Below are 21,990 nucleotides of genomic sequence, written 5' to 3' on the forward strand. Positions count from 1 at the left end.
TTTCCGTTCTGTCACGTAGCGGTTAGGGCGTGGCTTCCGCTCCGGGCGCCTGAAGGAGACTTGGAGGGTTCGGGGCCACGGCGCTTGAGTTGTTGGGAGTAGTCGTCGCCGCTTCTGCCGGCAACCCATGAGGAAAATGCTCGCAGCTGTCTCCCGCGTGTTGTCGGGCGTCGCCCAGAAGCCGGTGAGGCGGCGTGGGCGGCCCGGGGTAGGGCACCGGCGGGGCTGAGGCGGGGCCTGGGTCCAAGGCGGGCCGGACGCTGGAGAACGCGGGAGGGCGGCCCGGGCCTCGGGGCGCGCTGTTTGGTGCCGCCTAGGGCGCTGCGGGGCGTCCGGGGAGCCGCGGGTCTTTTGTTTTTGCTTTCGCACCGTGCATTCCGCTCCGACTCCGGGACAAGGGGCTACTGGGCCCTTCGGCGGTTAATGGGGACGGGAGCTCTGCAAAGTCCGCGTGGAGGTCAGCCGCGGCTCCTTGCGCCTGCTAAAGCTGGTGTGCTCCAGAAATGCCCGTTCATTTACTGCAGACAGAAAAGGGGGCCTTGGGCTTCCTCGAGTCTCCAGTTGATCCTGCCCATTCATTTTCAGTCTTCCTAATTTTATTCCTCTTGACTGAGAGGCCGTATAGTACGTTAAGAGTGTGAAATCCGGAAACTGGTCGTGTTCAAACACCTGCCTCACCATTCACTAACCCTGTGACCTTGGGCAAGTTTTTTTAAACCTCTGGTGCTCAGTTGCCCTATCTCTAAAGGGAAGATAATACGTACGAGTACTTACCCCATGAGGTTGTCGTGAGGCTTAAACGCGTGACACGTATGTAAACCTTTCCAAATAGTGCCTGGTACATAGTAGGTGCCATCTGTGTTCAGTGTTATTTCAGTGCCCAGTGGGTATACATTTATGGAACACCTGCATTCAGCTTTGGAGGGTTAAGACCGGGTCATGCTCACCAGAAAGCACCCCCCCCCCCGCTCCCCCCGCAAACCTTCCCCTAAAACGTTGAGGTTTTATTTGGCAGCTGCTTCAAAGGCAGTCAAGCAGAACCCAGAGGAAACCGCCCTCCCCCTTACGTACGCTTAGGGTAAAAGTAGCTAAAGAAAACAGCAGTGGTGATTGGAGGCTGCGGCTCCAGCTCTTAGATGTGCCTAAGACCTTGAACCATTTTGACCTCTTAGGTAGTGGAAGGTAGTGTTACTGGGTATAACTGTAGCCAAACTTGCCTTGCAATTCAGCTTCTAGTAACTCTCCCAGGACTTTGTGGCACTTCTGCTTAGTATGGGCAGATATCATCGAAAGGTAGGAAGTATATAGCCTTCTGGGAATCCCATTGACTGAAATGACTACAAAACACAATTTGGTTAATCAGTTATTAGCGTGTAATTGTAACCAGATCTACCTGAAGGATAAGCACATTTAAGTGTTATTTCTGTAAATCACATGATACGACCAACACTTACCGATCTCTTAACAAGTGCCAGGCACTAGGCTATTTAATCTCCACAACTGCAGTTTTAAGTTGAATGTAAGTAATAGAAACGTATTTTCAACATTATATAAAGGTCTTAGTTCGGTATTATGTTACATTTAAAGGGTTGCATTAGAAAAGAAAAACTTTGATAGAATTGGTGATATTCTACAGAAAGAGGAAAATTGGTATGTGAGTTTTCAAATTACTGTCACCTGTGTTTCTCTGTGACTACAGAGAAGTCATTTAATATCAGACTCTCATTCACTCAACTGTCCAAAATACTCCTGGTTGTGTTTTGCAGTCTTCCGGCAAGTCGTTAGCCTGAAATGCAAATTGCACTTCATCTCAATAAAACTTTGGCCTCCTCAAAAATCAAATAGAAATGAATTTTGGGTTACAGTGATTTGTTAACTGGATAAAACCAGAGCGGAATATAACTTCATTTAGTCACAAATTTTTATTGAGAGAAAAGATTATTACAGCAGAAATAGATTCTTGAGGATGAGAGACAGTGAAAGAGTTAATGCTCCTTACTTTGAACCCTCTTTTTGGCTATTTTGCATGTTTCTCCTGATGCCTGTATATGTGGCATTAATTATACTAAGGCACAGAAAAATATTTTGAAGAATTGTTTATTCAGCGTGGATTATGTGTGTCTGTGGGCTGAAACCCTGTTTAATAGCTCCTCCCTGCGACAGAGCGAATCAGGTAATTAGTGTTTCCATAAACTGTAATAATTGATGAGATGTCCTCAAAGTGCTCAATGTACTTTAAGGTCTTGGGTCTAGTGTGCTTATTTATCAGGTTTCAGTTGTGTTAATACAGGTTGCTTAGAGTGTTCAAAGTGTTTTAGAATCATCATAGATGTATATGTTCTTCTTTGAACCTATACTTCTTAACACTGAAAAGATCATTGTTAGATGAACTGGACAAGTTTCTCGTTGCACAGTTTGCCACACATTCCCAGTGATTCTGGGTTTGACACTTTGATTTCCAACAGTGTCGTTAAAATGAAGCATATCTGATGTTACTCCCATCAAGACAGAAACAACCTGTTTCCAAGCATAGGTGATACAAAGAAGTGTAAGGAATTTGTCCTTTAACAAACTCATTGTGTGAAGTAGATGTAGTATTAATATCTTAAAGAATTAATCTTGTAGAATTAATATCTTAAATGTTGCTGTAATTTATTGCAATGTTCACTTCTCGGGGGTTACTGGGGCCGGCCTAGGTGGAAGCCTTAGGATGTTGTTCCACTCTTCTCTCTCGGCTTGCCACCTTTCAACCAACCCACAAAACCTTTAGAAATTGGATGCTAGCACCTTCTACAAAATGAGAGTCTCTAAAATGAAAGTAGAGAGCCCAGGGTAACCTAAGTTACTTAAGTACCTGTGATTTCATCTTTGAATGAGGTTGAGTGTCTTCAGTTATTTCACAGATTAAATTGCATTTAAAATTTTTATTCTTTGTCTTACTGTTTGTATTTCCAATATGATCCCTTATTTTGTGAGAATTTCACTACCAGTAATCTTTTGGCTTTTTAGGTAATAGGTAAGATTTTTAATTTACACTTGTAGAATCTGAAAGTTTTGAACCATTTTCCCCTTTCACTTGAATGGTTCCCATGTATTTAAGAACTTCAGAGTTTTTATTTTTAATGTGAATGGGTTTGTCCATGGTCTCTCAAAGAGGAATCCCATTTAACAGAGAAGCTTTTTATGGCTCTCCAGAGAAAATGAAAGGTAATTTTTTCAGCAATCTCAACAGTTACAAATTATTATATACTCAGACTTCTGATAGGACTTTCAGCTTCTTTAACTTCAGCTTCTTCAACTCAGCTCCTTTTACCCATTATATGAGTGATTCCTCTAATTTTTGAGATTCATAATAATGAAACGATGAGAAAATATATGAGTAGCTTTCTGGCAGTCATAATCTTTGGCCTTTCCTTCCTGCTCTTTATTATATAGAATTTTCTGTCATTCTTGGTTTCAACTTTAAGATGGAGAAAGAAAAATTTACCTCTTCACCGGTATGGTTGGTTACTGGCTGGTTTGGTCTCTAGTTTTATTTGCTTTTATTAAGTTTTTATTTGAATTCCAGCTAACATACAGTTAACATACAAACATCAGGAAGGGAAAAATGTTGCAGAGAACAGTAATACTAGTTTCAGGTGTACAATAAAGTATTTCCACAAGGTCTCTAGTTTTATATATTTTTAAAAATACTTATTTATTTTGAGAGAAGGAGCATGCACATGTGCACGTGCAAGTGGAGGAGGGATAGAGAAACCCCAAGCAAGCACCGTGCTGTCAAGCACAGAGCCCGACGTGGGGCTCAAACTCCTGAACTGAACCGTGGGTTCAGGGTTGAAATCAAGAGTTGGATGCTTAACCTACTGAGTTACCCAGCTGCCCCAAGGTCTCTAGTTTTAAATATTTCTGAAGACTACAGTTTCTGTAGCTGTATCTGGAAATTTATTTTGCACTACAAGAAATATTTCTGGCTCCACAGCAGTATTTGTGAACCGGCAAAAATAATAGGTTCGTTTCATGATTACCAGAAATTAGTTTGTCACCTCACCCCTCTTAGCTTCTGTCCAAATTCCTCAATTTTCTTCACGTATTCTGGGTATACTAATGGACTCTCTCTACCTGTAACTGAAGCATTTATTTCTAGTGTTGAGGCATTTTTCCTACAGCAGTGTCATTGTTTTGTTGGCTTTATCAGATAAGGGTATATTGATAGGTGAAAAGATAAGTAAATAATAGATTTTTGTATACTTGGAGGTGCATTTAGCAGGTTAGTCTTTACCCTTCTCAACAAGATCAAGTCCAGTGCTAGAAGCTGGATGGTAAGGTGGCACACTGTAGGAACACATCACAGGTACTTTCTGTGGGATGTCAAGAATGTGCTTCAAGTCTCCATGAAGAGAAGTCATGTAACTTTACATATCAGCGTGTGAAAACGTGGCAGAATGTGGCTAAACTAATATAATAATAGTAATTGGTTAAATGTTTGTGGTCCAGTCTGGACCTTGGTCATCACTTAGCAGTATTTTTGCTGTGAGCAGGTATGTTCAGTCGAAAGTGAAAAGGAAACATTTCCCCCATCTTTTTACCACCCAAGCAGTGACAGCCACCCATAACATCAAGAAGGGAACATTGTTGCAGAGAACATCTCTCCCTTCTGAGGCTTCAGGAAGAGCCTACTGAAGACCTAAGCTGTTCAGATTATAAAATGTCTGTCAAGTCCATTGTTTGTAAGTCAGGGAGTGCTAAGTATCTTTTCTTTTGTCTTGTACATGTCTCACAAACATATTTATCTCATACTTTGAATAGTTTGAAATATTTTTTTTTTATGGAACCATTTCATAGAATGGTGGTTTGCCTGAAGTAGGAATGGAATCACAGTTTTATTTGAAGAAGAATTCTGAAAGTAAAGCTTTAGCTTGTTCAGTGTATAACTATAAACAAAGCCCAGAGATTGTCTAGTCTTTTCTGTTGGCCAATAACTCCATTATATTTTCAATGTAATTTTTTTGGAAACAAAATGGCTAAGTAGATGGGTTTGACTTTTTTTTCCTCCTTTATGTTTCTGCTGTTTGCCTTCAGGAAGGGTGTATAATCATGTTTCATTGGCCAAAGCATGGAATCATTTTGAAGACAAGATCCCAACACAGTGAAGAGAAAGGAAGATAAACCCATGAATGTGTTGGGGCTTATGAAAATTCCAGGACTGCATCCTGATAATTGGTTAATAATAATAATAATGACTTTCAAAAATACCTAAAAATAAAAAGTACTGATATGTTTGTATATTTTGGTCTTTCAAGGCAAGCAGAGTGCTGGTGGCATCCCGTAATTTTGCAAATGATGCTACATTTGAAATTAAGGTAAGAGGTGTTTTGCTTTGTGTTAATAATATTTCCACAGGTATACTTTGTTACAGAGTTTTACCTTTGAAATCGAACATTTTGATATTCATGCTCTTTTACCATTTTCTTCCAAATGTTCTAGAGTCAGAGGTTCAGAGAAGTTTAGCAAAAGTTAGAATTCACTTTTCTTGCTCAGCAGCTTGCTGGTGTTTTGGGGAGGGGGAAGGGGGGAGACCTAAAAAAATTGAAAATCCAAAATTTAGAATGTTGTTTCAGTAAAATATTTCAATAGGAATAGAGTGCTTCTTTAAAAATTTGTCTTTCAACCTGTAACTCCTTTTACTTCGAGGGGTTCTCAGTGAAAGTCGTCTTAGAAATATTTCTTTTCTACTCCATCCCATTGCACAGTGAACTTTATGATTTAAGGAGTCAGAAGCAATATGTAGCATTTCCAATGTGCTCCTCTGCAGCTTTTTGAATTAAATATTGTTGCGATATTAGATCTTAGAATGGGTTGGCAGTGTTTATGTTGTAGTAACTGGAAGTTAACTGTCTGATTCCATTTCAGAAATGTGATCTTCACCGACTGGAAGAGGGCCCTCCTGTCACCACGGTACTCACCAGGGAGGATGGGCTCAAATACTATAGGATGATGCAGACTGTTCGCCGAATGGAATTAAAGGCAGATCAGCTGTATAAACAGAAAATTATTCGTGGTTTTTGTCACTTGTGTGATGGTCAGGTAAGTGGTGGTTTTGTAATAAAACCATGTTAGATTTAGGAATTTAATTATGGTTGTTTTGTGGTTTTTTAATTAGAGAGCATGGGGTAGGGGCAGAGAGAGAGAATCCCAAGCAGACTCCACATTCAGCACAGAGCCCATTGCTGGGCTTGGTCCCATGACCCTGGGATCAAGACCTGAGCCTAAATCAAGAGACGCTCAACCAACTGAGCCACCCAGGTGCCTCAGTATGGTTTGTATTTACTGGTTTTTACCTTGCCTTTTGCATCAGAAGGACTCGAGACTGGCTTGTCAGAGTAAAGATGAGAATGCCAAGACCTGCTATGAAGCTTACACTGGAGAATTTTTTCACATGCCCCTGTGCCTTACATGGCACTGTGATCACCTGTACTGGATATACTTTTTGGGGGAAGGGTTTTCATTTTGATTTTTGTCTTGTGGATTTAGGCCAAGGGTTACAAATTCAAATGACTGTGGGGACTAGCTAGGTGCAATAAAGGAGTGAAGAAGGCCAGCTGTACAAAACTAGAGAACGGTGACTAGGACTGGTAGTGACCTTGAGCAGGCAGCCCCCCTGCCCACCAGGGGCATCATAACTTGGTTCTAGCCGGTTGATGCCATGTGGACATATGAGATTAGTGCTTCTTGTTGTTTGTTTCTTCTAGAGAAGACAGAGGTCTGGATTTTCACATGAAATTCCCCCAATATTAATGTTGATGTCTAATTCGGGATTTTTTCCATATCACTGTATGGGCTTGAAACTGTACATCTGTGGATTGCCGGTTTGCAGCTTCTGGCTTGTGCTTTACCCTCTACTCTGTTTGTGATGAAAAATAGAGCTCTTTTTGTGGTTATTAAAGAGTTCCGCTAGGCCAAATGTTTCCTAATATTCTAGGGATTCTTTTATCTAGAAATGTGAATTGTATTGACTCATTGCTGCTGCTTCTTTTAATGCAGGAAGCTTGTTGTGTGGGCCTGGAGGCCGGCATAAATCCCACAGACCATCTTATCACAGCCTATCGGGCTCATGGCTTCACCTTTACTCGTGGACTTTCTGTCCGAGAAATTCTTGCAGAGCTTACAGGTTTGCTGTTGATTTTCAAAAAAGAAAAATTACTGAAATAACTTTGCAGATCTCTCATATTAAGATGCTATTACAACTTAATATTAAAACCTTTTTGAGTTAAAAAAAAAAAAGAAAGAAAGCCTCTCCTTTTGGTGCTCTGGTACCTCTCTTGTGCTTTTGAGTAAACTGACCGTTTTTGAGGTCATCTGGTCCTTCAGGTAGAAATTTAAAAATGTTAGCTCCGTAAAATCAGAATACTGTTGATCACTCAAGCATGCCAGTAGAAATCTAGCAGTCATAGAAAGTAAATGGGGTAGGAGCATTTCATTGTATGCAATTTAAATTCTAGGAATCTTTTTCATGTCCCTTTTGACTTTTGAACTGTTCATTGTACCAGTGTAGGGGAAATCAGAAGATGTTTATAACTGGAAAAAAAGTCCAGGGTATCATGATAACGTCTAAAGGATAAAGGTCAAGGACATGAGACTGGATTGGTGTTCATGAAAGGATGTAGTGGAACATGTATTTGCATAGAGGGATGGGTGCTTATACAGTTGAATTAGCCTGTGAGTCCCCATGGTTGACCCTCTCAGTAAATACTTGGCGTGCGATTTTCTTTTGTATATTTGGTTTTTGATGTGTATATGCTGCCATTTCTAGGACGAAGAGGAGGTTGCGCTAAAGGGAAAGGCGGATCGATGCATATGTATGCCAAAAACTTCTACGGGGGCAACGGCATCGTCGGAGCTCAGGTGACCCGAGATGAGGATGAGGATTGCATGCTTGCCTTGATTTGGCCTTAGACCATGTCTTAAAGATCTTCACACCCCAGAGAATGTTCTCTTGAAGTATTTTAGGACTATGGGGGCTTGGTGTACTTTTTTTAAAAATTTTTATGTTTTTAGGTTATATTTTATATTTGAGAGACAGAGACAGAGAGACAGAATCTGAAGGTGGCTCCAGGCTCTGAGCTGTCAGCACAGAGTCTCAAACCCACGAGCCGTGAGTTCATGACCTGAGCCGAAGTCGGATGCTTAACCGACTGAGCTACCCAGGTGCCCCAGGGAGCCTGGTGTTTTTTAAAAGACCTGTTGCTTCATAGCCTACCATTTGATCAGTTAATAAACAGGTTTGGACAGTGATTTAAAATTCTTCCTTTTAGGTATTTGTCAGGTTTTATAAAGAAGCAAGAGTGTGTAGTAACAGCTGTACCTTCACCTTTTCCATTTAAGTACATTGATTGCTTTGTCACATCCACTTTGCCCTACCTCTCCCAGCTGTAGACTGCTGATGCTAGTGTCTGACAAGGAAAGGCAGGTGATCAGGATCTTAGGGGCCTAGTTAGAAATAAATCCAGCTTTCTTGCTTATGTAGTCCTCTTCGTTCTCATCAGTTAGTGAATAGTGAAGAAGTAACAGTGTAAAAATGTAACTAGATTGTTTGGTTTGTTTTCTAATGAAATTCTATTATATGTTAAAAAAAATTAGGTTTCATGTTTTGGCTCTTTAGTAGTGGAATCTTTGCAGAAATGTTGTTTCATGGTTAAAAGAGAATGAGAATTATTCATGCTGTTCTACCAGTTTGTAATTATGGGGGTGGAGTAGTTAGAGATAGCAGTGGAAGAGGGAGTTTGCAGTGACACTGTAATTTTTATCTTAAATTCTGGCCAGGAGTTAAAATGCGGAGCATTAATTTCCCTCCTCATGGAGGGATGTTGGCTAACATACATTCTATACAGTGTCTTCTTGGTTTTGGGGGTAGATTCCCTTGATTCATTGCTTATATACAACACCCAGTGCTCATCCCAACCAGTGCCCTCTTCAATGCCCATCACCCATTTTCCCCTACCCCCCCCATCAACCTTATGGTTTGCCTCCCTCCCTTTCTGTTTGTAACTATTTTTTTCCCCTTCCCCTCCCCCATGGTCTTCTGTTAAGTTTCTCAAGTTCCACATATGAGTGAAAACATATGGTATCTGTTTTTCTCTGACTGACTTAGCGTAATACCCTCTAGTTCCATCCACGTTGCTGCAAATGGCAGGATTTCCTTCTTTCTCATTGCCAAGTAGTATTCCATTGTATATATAAACCTCAGTGGTTCTTTTCTTGGTTGTCCTTAATATTAGGTGCCCCTGGGAGCAGGGATTGCTCTGGCCTGTAAGTATAACGGAAAGGATGAGGTCTGTTTGACTTTATATGGCGATGGTGCTGCTAACCAAGTGAGTATATGCCTCTTAAGTTTTTAATAACCATTGCAGTTTTATTACTAAAGCGTTGAACGTTCATAGTTCATTGATAGAGAAAGAATATATTGCTTATTAGTTGAAGTAGCCATTCGTGGAAAGCTAAAACTTGGTTTTATGGCCAGATTAAAGGTTTACTTCATGGCCTGTTCACCAAGCGCTTTGTACGGGCACACCTGTGAGGGAACTCTCCTTTGCCTCTACCTCAGTGCTTCACAAACGCTCAGCGGCTGAAAGACCTTTTCACATTTTACCCCGTTGCAAACCAATTCTTCAATCAGTACCGTAACGTACAGACTCATTCTCTTGGATGCCCTGGCATCGTCAGACTCCTCTCACGGTCTGTGAGCCGCGACTCTTTCTGTACTTCTGTCATGGCCCGAGTCATCACCAGCCCATGCACGATACTCTGAGGCACTGCTCTGGATGCTGATTCTCAGGCACCGGTTCACTCTGGTTATCCATCGGGTCTCCTAGCATTTACAATAAAGCATAAAACCAGGTAGCCACAGAGCCAGTGTGTTTCGTACTACTGCCTTGACCCCACTTAACAAGTGGTGGTATTTGGTTTGTGCCTTCCTTGGGTTGCAAAAAGAGATGTTTGCTGCTGCCTTTCCCTAACACACACTCGTTGGTTTCAAAAGCTGGTTTGTGGAAGGTGAGGCATTTCGTGTTTTGTGAAAACTTCTGTGTCAGAGGGCAGCTGCGGGGGATGATGAAGAAGTCTAGAGAAAAATGGCAAAATGAAACCATTTGAACTTCTTCTACATACTTCCAGGGTCAGATATTCGAAGCTTACAATATGGCAGCTTTGTGGAAATTGCCATGTATTTTCATCTGTGAAAATAACCGCTATGGAATGGGAACATCTGTTGAGAGAGCAGCGGCCAGCACGGATTACTACAAGAGAGGTGACTTCATTCCTGGGCTGAGGGTAAGGACATCTGGTGTGAAGCCAGGGCTACCCCCTTGATGCCTCTGTGCGTGACCTTGACAATCTCACACACGTTGAAGCGTTCTCGGTTTTTAGTGCACAAATAGGTCCTGTAAAAATAAAATGGTTTTAGGTTGATTTATGTTCTGCCCCTTTCCTGTGTATCAACAGGTAGATGGAATGGATATCCTGTGTGTCCGGGAGGCGACGAGGTTTGCAGCCGCCTACTGTAGATCTGGAAAGGTAAGGCTTTCTCTTAGGCCTGTGGGCTAGAGATTTCTATTGATGCTTGTCTTAAAGTTAAAAGAATGCCTCCCGTGTGTCTATCGTAGCTCTTCAGGGGTAGCTGGTAGTTGAGGTTATGTATAAAGTAGAAGCAGAGTCAAGTGAATCGGGGCCCTTTGTAAATAGTGTGGTCTTGGTAGCTCACCTTTTGGGAAATGAAAGATCCCACGTTGCCTCCATTTAGGGCAAATCTTTTGAGTGCTTCCTCAGCATTTTGCCTTGTGGTTTGCCTCCAACCTCTACCCACCCACCCCCTCCATAAGCCCCTCGAATGAACACTGGAGACCCTCACAGTGCTCAGCACAGAACTTTGCTTGGATAACAGGTGTTCAGTGTAAGCTTGTCTTCTCTAAGTTACATATGATGGTTCAAGTGTGTAATCCTAGTCTTCCTGTTCCAGTTGAGAATCTCGACCTTTCAGGGAGAGCAGTAGAGGAAGAGGGCAACAGTGAGGTTGGCGAAGGTGCCATCAGAGCTGGTGGAAAGAACGATGTTCTCCCTAAGTTGGTGTTGCACAGCCCAGAAAGCATGTCCTTAGGGTTGACCTTTCAGTGACCTCCCCTGTGTGGTAAGATTCGGACAGCTGTGATGCTAGTGGGGCAGGGGGTGGAGCAGAGGGGGAAATGTAGAGTATGACTGAGGTGGCAGTGAGCTCAGCGGTCTGTATTCAGACTCCCAAGACTAGAAGAGGTCCAGGCTTGGGAGGTGGGTATCATTCCCCTCTTCCCCAGTTCCTGAAAGAATATGTGGGGTACAAACATATGTAGAAACGTTATCACCGGTTTGTGGTATGTGTTGACTTTCCCAGCCTGATCTTGGAACTAGAGGAATCTAGAAACCCCCTTAGCCCAACCCACTGTGCTTCTCAGTAGCTCCTGGATGACACAGAACAGAAAGAACAGGTGACCGTTCCTGAGGAATTGACGTAGGTCAGGTGATGCAGTAACTACTTCTCATGTGTTCATCGGCACAACTCTTGACCGGAACCTAAGGCGCAGAGCAGTCAAGGGTACATAGCTGCTGTACGCCACAGCCCAGATCGGACCCCAGGCACTTGAACTACCGCACCCAAACTGCCCGGGGATCCTAGATCCATCCTCTCCCCCTCAGTGTTCAACCTCGTCTTCTGGAAGGGGGCTGGCGTAGCAGGAGGAAGGTGTCCTAGGGGTGGTCAGGCTGGCCGGCAGAGTCGCAGGGTTAAACAGCAGATGTTGTCCATGACTGCCGTCTTTGTCACACACTCGCCAGATCCATGTGCAGCAGGATTGGTCGCCAGCCCCTCTGAAACACTGCGTGAAATGGGGGGAGGAGATTCACCTACCCAGCCTAGCTTTAGTTCTTCTGCCTTCTGTACTTTCCAGCACATACAGGTTTGCTTTTAGTCTTATTCTGTGAGATCTTAGGTTCATGTTTTTCTCTAGCTTTCTAAAAGGATCCAAATGTTTGTAGATCATGTCCTCTGTGACTGAGGGGGAAAACTAGATGAGATAAACTGACACCCTCCCCCTTGGTGTCATAACTGCTAATAGGTTTTTCTTCATTAAATCTCAGCTGTTTCATAGGATTCTTATATATATATCTTATACCATGCTAATAAAATGATTAAGATCAGTGGGCTCTATAACATGTTAAATGCCTTTTGGATTCCAGTAAGTTCCTAAGAATGAGGAGGAGAGGGGCACCTGGGTGGCTCAGTCAGTTAAGCATCCGGCTTTGGCTCAGGTCACGGTCTCATGGTTCATGGGTTTGAGTCCCGCATCGGGCTCTGCACTGACAGCTCAGAGCCTGCTTCACATTGTGTCTTTGCTGCTCCCCCGCTTGTGTTCCCTCTCTCAACAAACATTAAAAAAAAAAAAAAGAAGGATGAAACGGAATACACAGGTATTAGAAATGAGAACAGCTACGTCAGGTAATAGGAATTCTTGACGACTCAGCCAATTTACAGATCGACGAGAAGATCTTTGATTCTGAAAGGATATGCTGTGCCCATCATCTCAGTCTCTACTGGGTTCTGTTTTAGGGGCCCATACTGATGGAGCTACAGACTTACCGCTACCACGGACATAGCATGAGTGACCCTGGTGTCAGGTACGGTCAGGGGAAATCTGGGTGTGGTGTCCCAAGTGGCTGGGCTTTGTGTGTGGCTACTCACATGAAAAAGCAAACATTTCTGCCTTTGCTTCGGAAGCCAGACACCAGTGGGCTTCATGCGGTGAATTAGTTGACATCAAGTAAAGTAGTTATAGGAGTCTTTGCCTGGAAGCATTCTGAAAATGCCTATAATACACAGCATGCACTACGCTCTTGTTAGCAAGAGCAGCAATAAAAAAAAATTGCAGAGGGGGACACCGGGCTGGCTCAGTTGGTAGAGCATGTGACTTTGTGTCTCCATTGGGAGCTCGGGCCCCTTTAAAAAAAACTGCAGAGAGAAATCATTGCATAAAACAGGTCGACGGTATGGAGAGTTTATGTATTTAGGGGCATGTAGCTTTTGTAGGCACTACCCCCATGAAGACTCGGAATTTGAAAAGCTGGTGTGGAGTGAGGCCACCTGGCACGTGGGGTATTCAACATGTTGAAATCTATCAGTGAGAGGTAGGTTATGGTAGGAAGATAGTTTTACTTGTCGATTTAGTAATTCTGGCATGTAACGCTGCCATCCCAGTGTGTGACACAGTTAAAAGAAGTAGATTTAGTCAGAGTAAGCCCTGACAAGCCTTGGAGTAGATTGGAGTTCTAAGGGAAAACGTTATAAAGAGCAAGTGGGAAAAATGTCCTTGGTGTTTGCAAAAAACGGCAGAGCCCTTCCTTGTGGGGTTATATGTGACTTAGGACAAGGAAGTACAGTTGACCCTTGAACGATACAGGTTTGAACCGCATGGGTCCATTTCTTACAGAACGGTATTTTTGTTCTCTGATTTTAACACTTTTTTCTAGTTTACATTAAGAATATAATACGCATGTACAAAATGTGTTTTTTGGGGGAGTCAAAATTTGCAGATTTTCTACGGGGTGTATGGGGAGTTGGTGCTTCTGACCCCCACGTTGTTCAGGGGTCAGCTGTATCATAGAAGAGGGATTGGAAAACCTGTCTGAGGGTTTGCTGGCCACGCTTCTCTGGGGTCTTCACGTTTGCTTCCTGCTTGGCATTCTGCCTCACAGTCTGTAGTTCTCCCCACCCACATCAAATGTAGAAGCTCAGAAGGGTGGGACGGTGGGCACATAAAGAGGCTCTACCCCGTCCTTCCTACCCTTCATCTAGAGCCAAGAAGCAAATAAAGGCTTGGCCCCTGTTGTCAGACCGCCCGAGAAGCCGGGGGAAGTGCCAGGGTAGAGTTTCCTGTCAAAGACACGAAGCAGCTCTTAACAGAAGTGTTAGAGGTGGGGTTCTTGTATTTTGAAAGTAGAATTGCACTGTTCCCACAGTGACAGAGGTATTGCTGTGCTCCCGGTCAGAAACATACATCTGTATTTCACAGAACGGTCTTTGCTGTACCGGAAATGTTCTTACCTATTCGTTTGCCTCCCTGTAGTTACCGTACACGAGAGGAGATTCAGGAAGTAAGAAGTAAGAGTGACCCTATTATGCTTCTCAAGGATAGAATGGTGAACAGCAACCTGGCCAGTGTTGAAGAATTAAAGGTAGGCTCTCTGCTCTCCTTTCTGGGCAACGCGTTTTTCTGCACACAGAAAGCTGCCGCTCCTGGGGGAACTGCCTCCGTAAATGGGAAGGTTTCACAGCACATGAATCAGTCGTATTTGCAAAAGCTTTAACCCTCCCGGTAGCACCATTCTTTTTTCCCTAAAAATAGACTTTGGATGTTAAATTCATAAATGTTCCAAAATTTAAAAAAACAATCATCACCTTCAAAAATAGCAACTGTTAGCACTTGTATACTAGCAACAGGTTCCAGGTAGAGCTAGTTGGTACCTAAGCTGCTGTGTGTTCAAAAACCTCCTCAACTATAATCTGATTTTTAGGAAATTGATGTTGAAGTGAGGAAAGAGATTGAGGATGCTGCCCAGTTTGCCACCGCTGATCCTGAACCGCCTTTGGAAGAACTAGGCTATCACATTTACAGCAGCGACCCACCTTTTGAAGTTCGGGGTGCAAATCAGTGGATCAAGTTTAAGTCCATCAGTTAAAGGGAAACTGCACATCACGGATGGTGATACTTTCAACTGTAAGGGACTCTGTGTTCTCCACTTTTAACATTAAGCAAGAAAAACCCATAAAAAGAAAGGATGTAGGCTAAGATAGTAATTGCATGTGTTTTGTATAGTGTTGCGTTGAAAGACGTTATTGCACACCTAAGTATTTAGTGTGAAAGTTACAAAGGGTATTTTAGACTTAAAATAGTTCTATTTCTTTTAATAATTGAGAAGTATTTGCTAAATCGTATACATTAAGTGAAAAATGGCCATTTCTACCTGTCCAACTCTGCCATCAGTCGAGGGGAGTAGGATCATTCCCTGGACCCTTGTAGTGGCACGTGTGCGTGTGGAGGCTGAAGCCGATTCACACTGACCACTGCTCAATAAAACGCAATATTTATTATATCCAGGCAGGGTATAGAAGGACAATTCCATTTTTAAATAAGACCTCTTCATTTATATATTAAATACAAAACATAGTTTTCTATGTACATTCAGTATCAAACAGAAGGCATATTCTTAACATTTTAATCTTGTAAGTACCCCATGGTCTAGAACAGTGATGCCAGCCTGCTTTCCAGTAAGTGCTATAGGGTGTACGGAATTTTCATCCGTTTTTAAGAACGCCATACTATTCTGGGATGTTAAAATTAGGGTTCAGTCACTGTTCTCACAATGCTAAGGTTCCACTCACCTTTAAAACATGTTGATAAGTCAACAACACGTTTAAAAAACCCATCCCGTTTCTGTAAGTCTTTAAAACTTCAAGGTCTTAAATAGTGGTGGTTTCCTTGTGTAAACTCGGTGAAATTCATGTCAGGTTAACAGAAGTTTAAACAAAGATGACAGCTCTTGGCTCCCTCTATTCCCTGGCTTAGCCGACAGTTTCAGCCTCATCTTGGGAGGCCAGGGACCCCTGAGCCTTTCTTCTGTACTGGGAGACTGCTGTCCAGAGCCTGCAGAGGAGACCGCCACTAGGAAACAATCCAGAGTCTTTTTTAGAGTGGTAAGAAAAGAAGTTGAAAACCCCACCAAATACCTGGGTAGCTCTTATGTCAAAAGCTATGTTAAGTAATTCTAGACTTGTCTAGATTTGCCAAAATGCAGTTCGTAACTTAAAGATACGTCCTCTTGTATTTGTGCCCAGTAGGAAGGGGACGTGACCTGCGAGGTATGTGCAGGAATGCCAGGTTGCTAGAGAATAAAAAGGGTTGGATGGCGCATGGATGGCAGAAGATGGGAGGGGGAGAGCTTTTGTGTTTCCCCTCCCTCTTTCTGACTCATACGCAACCGGATCCTAGGAAACCTCCAGCGTTGGGGGCTGAGATTGTGGCTTAGAAAACACACTACCCAGATAGGAAATTAATTTCAATGAAGGGGGAAAGTTAACAGCCCTTTGTTTTCTACTGCTTTATTTAAAAGCATAAGCAAAAAAAGTCATTTTCTGTTAGTGTTTTGAAGCCATTCTTACCGTAGTCTAAGGTGTCTTAGATCTTCCTTAGTGATATCATTTAGAATATCAGAAAGTGTATAACCCTCTTCAACAATCTGAAACAGACATCAAATACATAAGAGCTAAGCTGCTATTATTATTTGTTATTATTACAGCATAGGAATGTTTTTTTGTTACAAATTTACCTTTTCTATTGTACTCGCATCTGCTCCTTTCTCTTGTAACCAGTCTACAAGCTCTTTATCTGTTTTCTGCCCATGAGACCCAGGTGGGGATGCTGGGTTCTCTGGAGTATCTGCAACGATGAGAGATTTGTTTTGTTGTATATTAATTCTGCAAAGATAAGTTGGATGAAATAAACTATTCCAGAACGTAAATGTGACTTGAAAGCAAATTAATTCATTAAACCTGTCTTAGCAGCTCTAGTCCACAGTGCACAACATCACACAATTATTGGCTTCACTTTCCAGAGATTAAAGGAACCACAGGTAAGGGTGATTTTCCTTCTTTGGAATTTGATATGCTATAGGTCTACCACTTTAAATGCTTATTCTAGTCTTTAAAATGCCTTTTGTAAGGAATCCCATCCTTATCTGCACTGGAAATCAAAGGAGGAAACAATTCAGTATTGAGATTTTTGTACCAGAGCCTATCCATTCTACATTCCAAGAGGCAGCTGTAGCCCTTTTGTAGGCACACAATGAATTCAGAAGGTAGGTAGTAAATCGCCCTGTTTAGGTATGCGGTAAGACATTTTCATCACCCCAAAAAGTTGTTGTGGCCTTGAATAATCCGTCCCCTCCCTGCCCCCATTCTGATTGGTTTTCTGTCCCTGTAGTTTTGCCTTTAACAGAGTAGTGCATATATAAATATTCCATACTTAGGAAGTCCTAGTGTGTAGCCTTTGAATCTGCCTTCACTTAGCATAATGCATTTGTGATTCATCTGTGTTTTTGAATGTACCGGCAGTTCCTTTTTATCGTTGATTAGTATTCCAGAATCTACTGGAGTGCTTGCTGGTTTCATAGAGAATAACTGCAGCAGTGTCAAGACTGACTAGACCGTTAGGCAGGTTTTCAGTGGTCTCGCTCCCCCAAGTCAGAGCAAGTGGAAAATTACTCACCATTAGATTTGAACTGTAACTGAAGATGATATAATTCTTGAGTTTTCTGCTCTAGCGTTTGCCGTAGAAGATTCTGGTACTCTCTCTCTTTCTGAACTAGGTGTTCCAAAAGTCTGGTTAAACAAACAAGCCATTATCCAGAGAGAGCCTAACATCATTCAATTCAGTTCAATTCACAAACATTTGTTGAACCTTACAGGTTGAAAAAAAATTACACAGTCCCAACAATCTGGTTGCAGCCTGTACCTGGGCACCTACCTTGTGTTTCCTCCCTTTGAAAAAAAAGACCAGCACTCAGGGCATGGGTCTATTTTGTCTCAAAACCTATCAGGAACCAGAAAGATAACCTGAGGGTGATCGGTAAACTCAGCCAGGAAGGATCTGATGATTACAACTTGTCTCCCTGCGTCAGATCAAGTTGCTGAAACTAGTTCTCAGGCTCTTTCTCCTCTGGGGAGGAGGCCAAGGAGCTAGAAACCCTGCTGCTTCTTTTTTTAATATTTATTTCTGAGAGCGAGAGAGCACGTGCAAGCAGGGGAGGGGCAGACAGAGGGGGATAGAGGATCCAAAGCAGGCTCCGCACCGAAAGCAGCGAGCCCGATGTGGGGCTCGAACTCACAAACTGAGATCATGACCTGAGCCGAAGTTGGATACTCAACCGACTGAGCCACCCGGGTGCCCCTGCTTCTGATGGACAGTGGTGGGAGGGAGCCGGCAAAAAGACCCCCTCAAGCGGGAGGAATACAGCTCCAGACGTCTGTGGGACCAGTGACTGCTAAATGCTTCACAGGGGCTGGCCTCCCACTCAGGACAGACCAGGTGCCTCCAGGCCACGCCACTCTGGGTGGGAGGTGCCATCCTCGTGCTCTACCTGACAGCAGCTAAGGCATCTCCATGCTGTAGGGACAGGCGTGCTACCGAGGGAGGGCATGCTTGTCTGCCATCTGTAGTCGGCTGCTGTCATTACTAATTCTACTGACACTGCAAAGTAACAGAAGGACTATCAGCAGTGTAGATGAAGAGCCACTGAGCCCATATGTAACATTTTAGGAATTTAGTAATTATAAACCTTACCAGAAAATTTTTTATTAATTTTTTTTTACATTTATTTTTGAGAGGGAGAGACAGAGGAAAAGTGGGGGAGGGGCAGAGAGAGAAGGAGACAGAATCAGAAGCAGGTTCCAGGCTCTGAGCTGTCGGCACAGAGCCCGGCGTGGGGCTCCAGCTCACAAGCCATGATCATCGTCACCTGAGCTGAAGTCGGGCGCTCAACCGACCGAGCCACCCAGGCGCCCCACCAGAAAATATTTTAAAGTGGTGCTAATTATCACGAGCTTCCACAGGTGTCATATTTTAAAAGCTTTCACAATTTTGCTACCGCTACCTAGTAACTACAACTCCAGTCTCAGGGCGCCTGGGTGCCTCGGTCAGTAAGGGTCCGACTCCTGATGTCTGCTCACGGTTCGTGGGAGCGAGCCCCACGTCAGGCTCTGTGCTGATGGCGTGGAGCCTGCTTGGGATTCTCTCTCCCCCTGCCCCTCCCCACTTGCACTCTTTCTCTCAAAATAAATAAGCTTAAAAAAATGAAAACAAAACCCTCTAGGTCTCTAAAAAGAAGTGATTAGATCTGCCTAAGGTCAAACTTCAGAGATCCCTGGAGTGTATACAATGTTTCTTCCAAAATATGGATAGCTGATACCATATCTCCTCGTCAAGTATTAATTGGCATTAGTAGTGATCATATGGCAACAAGGCATCATCTGGAACCAGGACCAACTCATTTGCTCTGCCCGTGGGTTCTGTCCTTTATAGGTCTACTGATGTGATTACCCAGGGCAAACGGGACTCATTTTACTCATTTGACAAATATTTTCGAATATCTACTATGTGCCAGGAAGTGAACAAAACAGACCAGCTCTCTCGGGGGTACCTCACACCAATGCCAGGGTCCCCTGGCTGGGAAAGAAGGCCACGAATGCCTGCCGGCTAATTCTGACAAATCACACGGAAGAGATTCAAAGAGAGGAGGGTAAACTTCTGCAGGGTCAGGGTTATGGGACACCAACCCCTGGCTTGGCTACGTCCGTAGGGGCAGGCTGCAGCTGTCCACTGCTCTCTGCCGAACCCACACACCATGCCAGGGGGCTCACCTTGGTGAAGAGACAGAAAAAAACTCCCCAGATGCTGGTGCCTTCGGCACGGCTGATTGCTCTGTGCCTGGTGGCAAGGCATCGCAGCTCTCTGATTCCTAACGTTAAAGAAGGGGAGGCTTTCTCCCCCAGTTGAAGCTGAGACCGCCCCCTTGCCCACTTTGTTGGTGAAGATGCTTTTCCGAGACCCTCAGGCAAGCAGAGTGATAACCTTCCTGGCCCAGGTCGCTGTCCCACCCCTGCCCACCTGTTGGTTTCTTGCCTGAGCTGGCCCAGCTGGAGGCTCAGGTGCCGGTGGTGGAGCTGCTGGGGCTGCGGCTCTGGGGCGCCCGCTGACGGGGGGCTGCTCCCTCGGTATGCCGTGTGCCCTTCACTCCCGGGCAGGTCTGCGGGGGGAGAGTCGTCCTCCACCTCATCTGGGTCCTCCTCCTCCCCTTCGGTCTCTGACGTGGGCTCGAAGTGGGCTCGGAGCTCTGTGAAATGACGGAAGGAGAAAGGACCGTGGTGACACAAGGCCAGGGCTCAGTGGAGCTTCTGTCCTTATGCCAGCGAACGGGAGTGTTCGGAGGCTGGCCCAGCAAGGCAGTGCTCCATCAGAGGACTGCTGACGTTATAAATAAATGGGGTGGAGACGTTACTCCGTTCTCAGCAGTGAAAAGATGCTCACGGCCAGTTTATAGATGAGCAAACTGAGGCTGAATGACGTTAAGTTAGTTAGCCAAGGATGGCTTTACAGAGGTGCAACCAGGCTTCCAACCTGGCCTGCCCTGGGTGGTTCTACTACAGAAAAGGTGCCCGCTTGGAGTGGGGAGTGATGGAAGTCCTGGGGTTTAATGAGAACCAGGCAGGAGAGGACATGACAGGGAGGGAGCAAAGTCAAGAGACGAAGCGGCAATGTCAACACGAGAGGCGCAGAGCCTCCCCCTCTCGGAGGATGAAGTCACGGCAGGAGAGAGAACTTGGTTATTAAGCGGCTCTGTGGCTTCACAAATGACAAATGAGAGGTACAAAAGCCAAAAACTGGGGCCCCTGGGTGGCTCGTTAAGCATGTGACTGTCCACTTCAGCTTAGGTCATGATCTTGGTTTCATGAGTTCAAGCCCCGCGGCGGGGTCTGTGCTGACCGAGCAGAGCCTGCTTGGGATTCTCCCTGTCTCTGCCCCTCACCCATTCACGCTGTCTCTAACTGAAGAAAGCAACTTAAAAAAAGCCAAAGATTTCTAGAGCTACCCCATGATGATTCTGACAGGAGACGGAGCCCGTAGTAGGCACCATCAAGCCACCAGTAGGCATTCCTGAGTGAAGGCGGGGGGCACTGCGGGATCCCGGCCCTCAGGCCCAGGGCTCCCTCTCCGATGACAAGTTTTGGCTCTGTGCAGTCTCCTTGGTTATGGGTAGGGGACACAGAAGTATGGCTCGAGAAGTTGCTAGCGTTCGCTGAATTGCAGGGAAGTATACTGCCCAGATGGGAAGGAGAAAACCACTGCTGAGCGCGGAGCACACGTGTGACCTCGCCCATGGCCTGAGCCCGCCCTGGACCACGAAGGCGGCATGCTTACCCGGGATGAGAATGCTGACCGCAGCCTGCACCGCTCGCCGGATGATGGTGTCCATCGCAAACATCCAGTGGGGCCTAATTAAATGGTTCCTCAAAACTTTATTCACCTATAAATCACAAAAATCCAGATTTCTGGTCTGCTGTACGTCCAAGAAATAGGAGTTCTTACAAATTCTAGTTTACTTCTACTCGGAGATAAAATGTTAACCGTGCTGCCCTGCATCTCTACCTGACATACGTTCCCTCCGGACTGGGTCTCCCTCCAAGCTGACCCTAAGTCATGCCGGGTCTTCGGGATGGGTGCAGTGATCGGATCTCCCGCACCGGGCTCGTTGTTGTTTACTCGTAGAGTATTTCTGGTGCACCTATGAAAAGTCAGGCTCTTCGCTGGGGGCGTGGGACACAAAGCTGGACCAGACACGGTCTCACGCCTGGAGCAACTCACATCTGTCTGCACAGACACATAAGCTTAAACCCCATGCCTACTCAGCTGGTAGATGCCACTTGTTCCCAAGTCCTACACTCCTGCTCTTAGTGGCCAGATACAATCCCCTCGTTCACCTGTACTTGCATATTCTGTGTTTAGAATGAACTGCTGAAACTAGGGATTCAGGTGTACACAGAAGAGATGGGGACTAGGGGAGAAGATGGTAACTGAACTCCAGGGTCCCGGCTGTGAGCCACTTCAGTGGGCTTCCTGCCTTCTAGCTCGTTCTCTAGAGCCAGGCGGAACACTTACAGCATCCTGAAATCCAAACAGTACCAGATGAATCTGATTGATGGACGAGCTGTCAAAGTCCAGGTCCATCTTTAGCTTTGATATCGTGGATGCCATCACTCTGTGCTCCGGGGAGCGGATGAAGTCCCTCAGGATCCCAATTATTTGCTTGATGTGGCCGGCTGAGAGATGCAAGTCTTCTGAACTCTGATCACCAACCGGG

At 44.5% G+C, this 21,990-nt stretch overlaps 2 protein-coding genes across 2 annotated transcripts in view; one reads left to right on the forward strand and one right to left on the reverse strand.

The window, feature by feature from the left end:
* Positions 1 to 33: 33 nt before the first annotated feature.
* Positions 34 to 16,596, forward strand: PDHA1 (pyruvate dehydrogenase E1 subunit alpha 1). The gene is made up of 11 exons (XM_040468312.1): positions 34 to 184; positions 5,301 to 5,360; positions 5,911 to 6,084; positions 7,042 to 7,168; positions 7,811 to 7,902; positions 9,276 to 9,368; positions 10,171 to 10,326; positions 10,498 to 10,569; positions 12,632 to 12,699; positions 14,145 to 14,253; positions 14,593 to 16,596. Exons 1-11 carry the CDS (start codon positions 128 to 130, stop codon positions 14,755 to 14,757), a joined length of 1,173 nt encoding a protein of 390 aa, XP_040324246.1. The 5' UTR covers positions 34 to 127; the 3' UTR covers positions 14,758 to 16,596.
* MAP3K15 (mitogen-activated protein kinase kinase kinase 15) overlaps positions 15,147 to 21,990 on the reverse strand; it is a 129,047-nt gene continuing 122,203 nt past the window's right edge. The window contains exons 23-29 of the mRNA XM_040468313.1: positions 21,789 to 21,974; positions 21,051 to 21,156; positions 19,740 to 19,965; positions 17,343 to 17,455; positions 16,405 to 16,514; positions 16,238 to 16,314; positions 15,147 to 15,740 (exon numbers count right to left, since the gene is read on the reverse strand). Of these exons, the coding sequence (XP_040324247.1) occupies positions 15,641 to 15,740; positions 16,238 to 16,314; positions 16,405 to 16,514; positions 17,343 to 17,455; positions 19,740 to 19,965; positions 21,051 to 21,156; positions 21,789 to 21,974 (918 nt within the window). The 3' untranslated portion in view covers positions 15,147 to 15,640. The remainder of the gene's footprint in view (positions 15,741 to 16,237; positions 16,315 to 16,404; positions 16,515 to 17,342; positions 17,456 to 19,739; positions 19,966 to 21,050; positions 21,157 to 21,788; positions 21,975 to 21,990) is intronic.

This window comes from Herpailurus yagouaroundi, unplaced genomic scaffold (genome assembly GCF_014898765.1).
Source record: "Herpailurus yagouaroundi ecotype Mexico unplaced genomic scaffold, PumYag 67690, whole genome shotgun sequence".
Classification (NCBI taxonomy): Eukaryota; Metazoa; Chordata; class Mammalia; order Carnivora; family Felidae; genus Herpailurus; species Herpailurus yagouaroundi.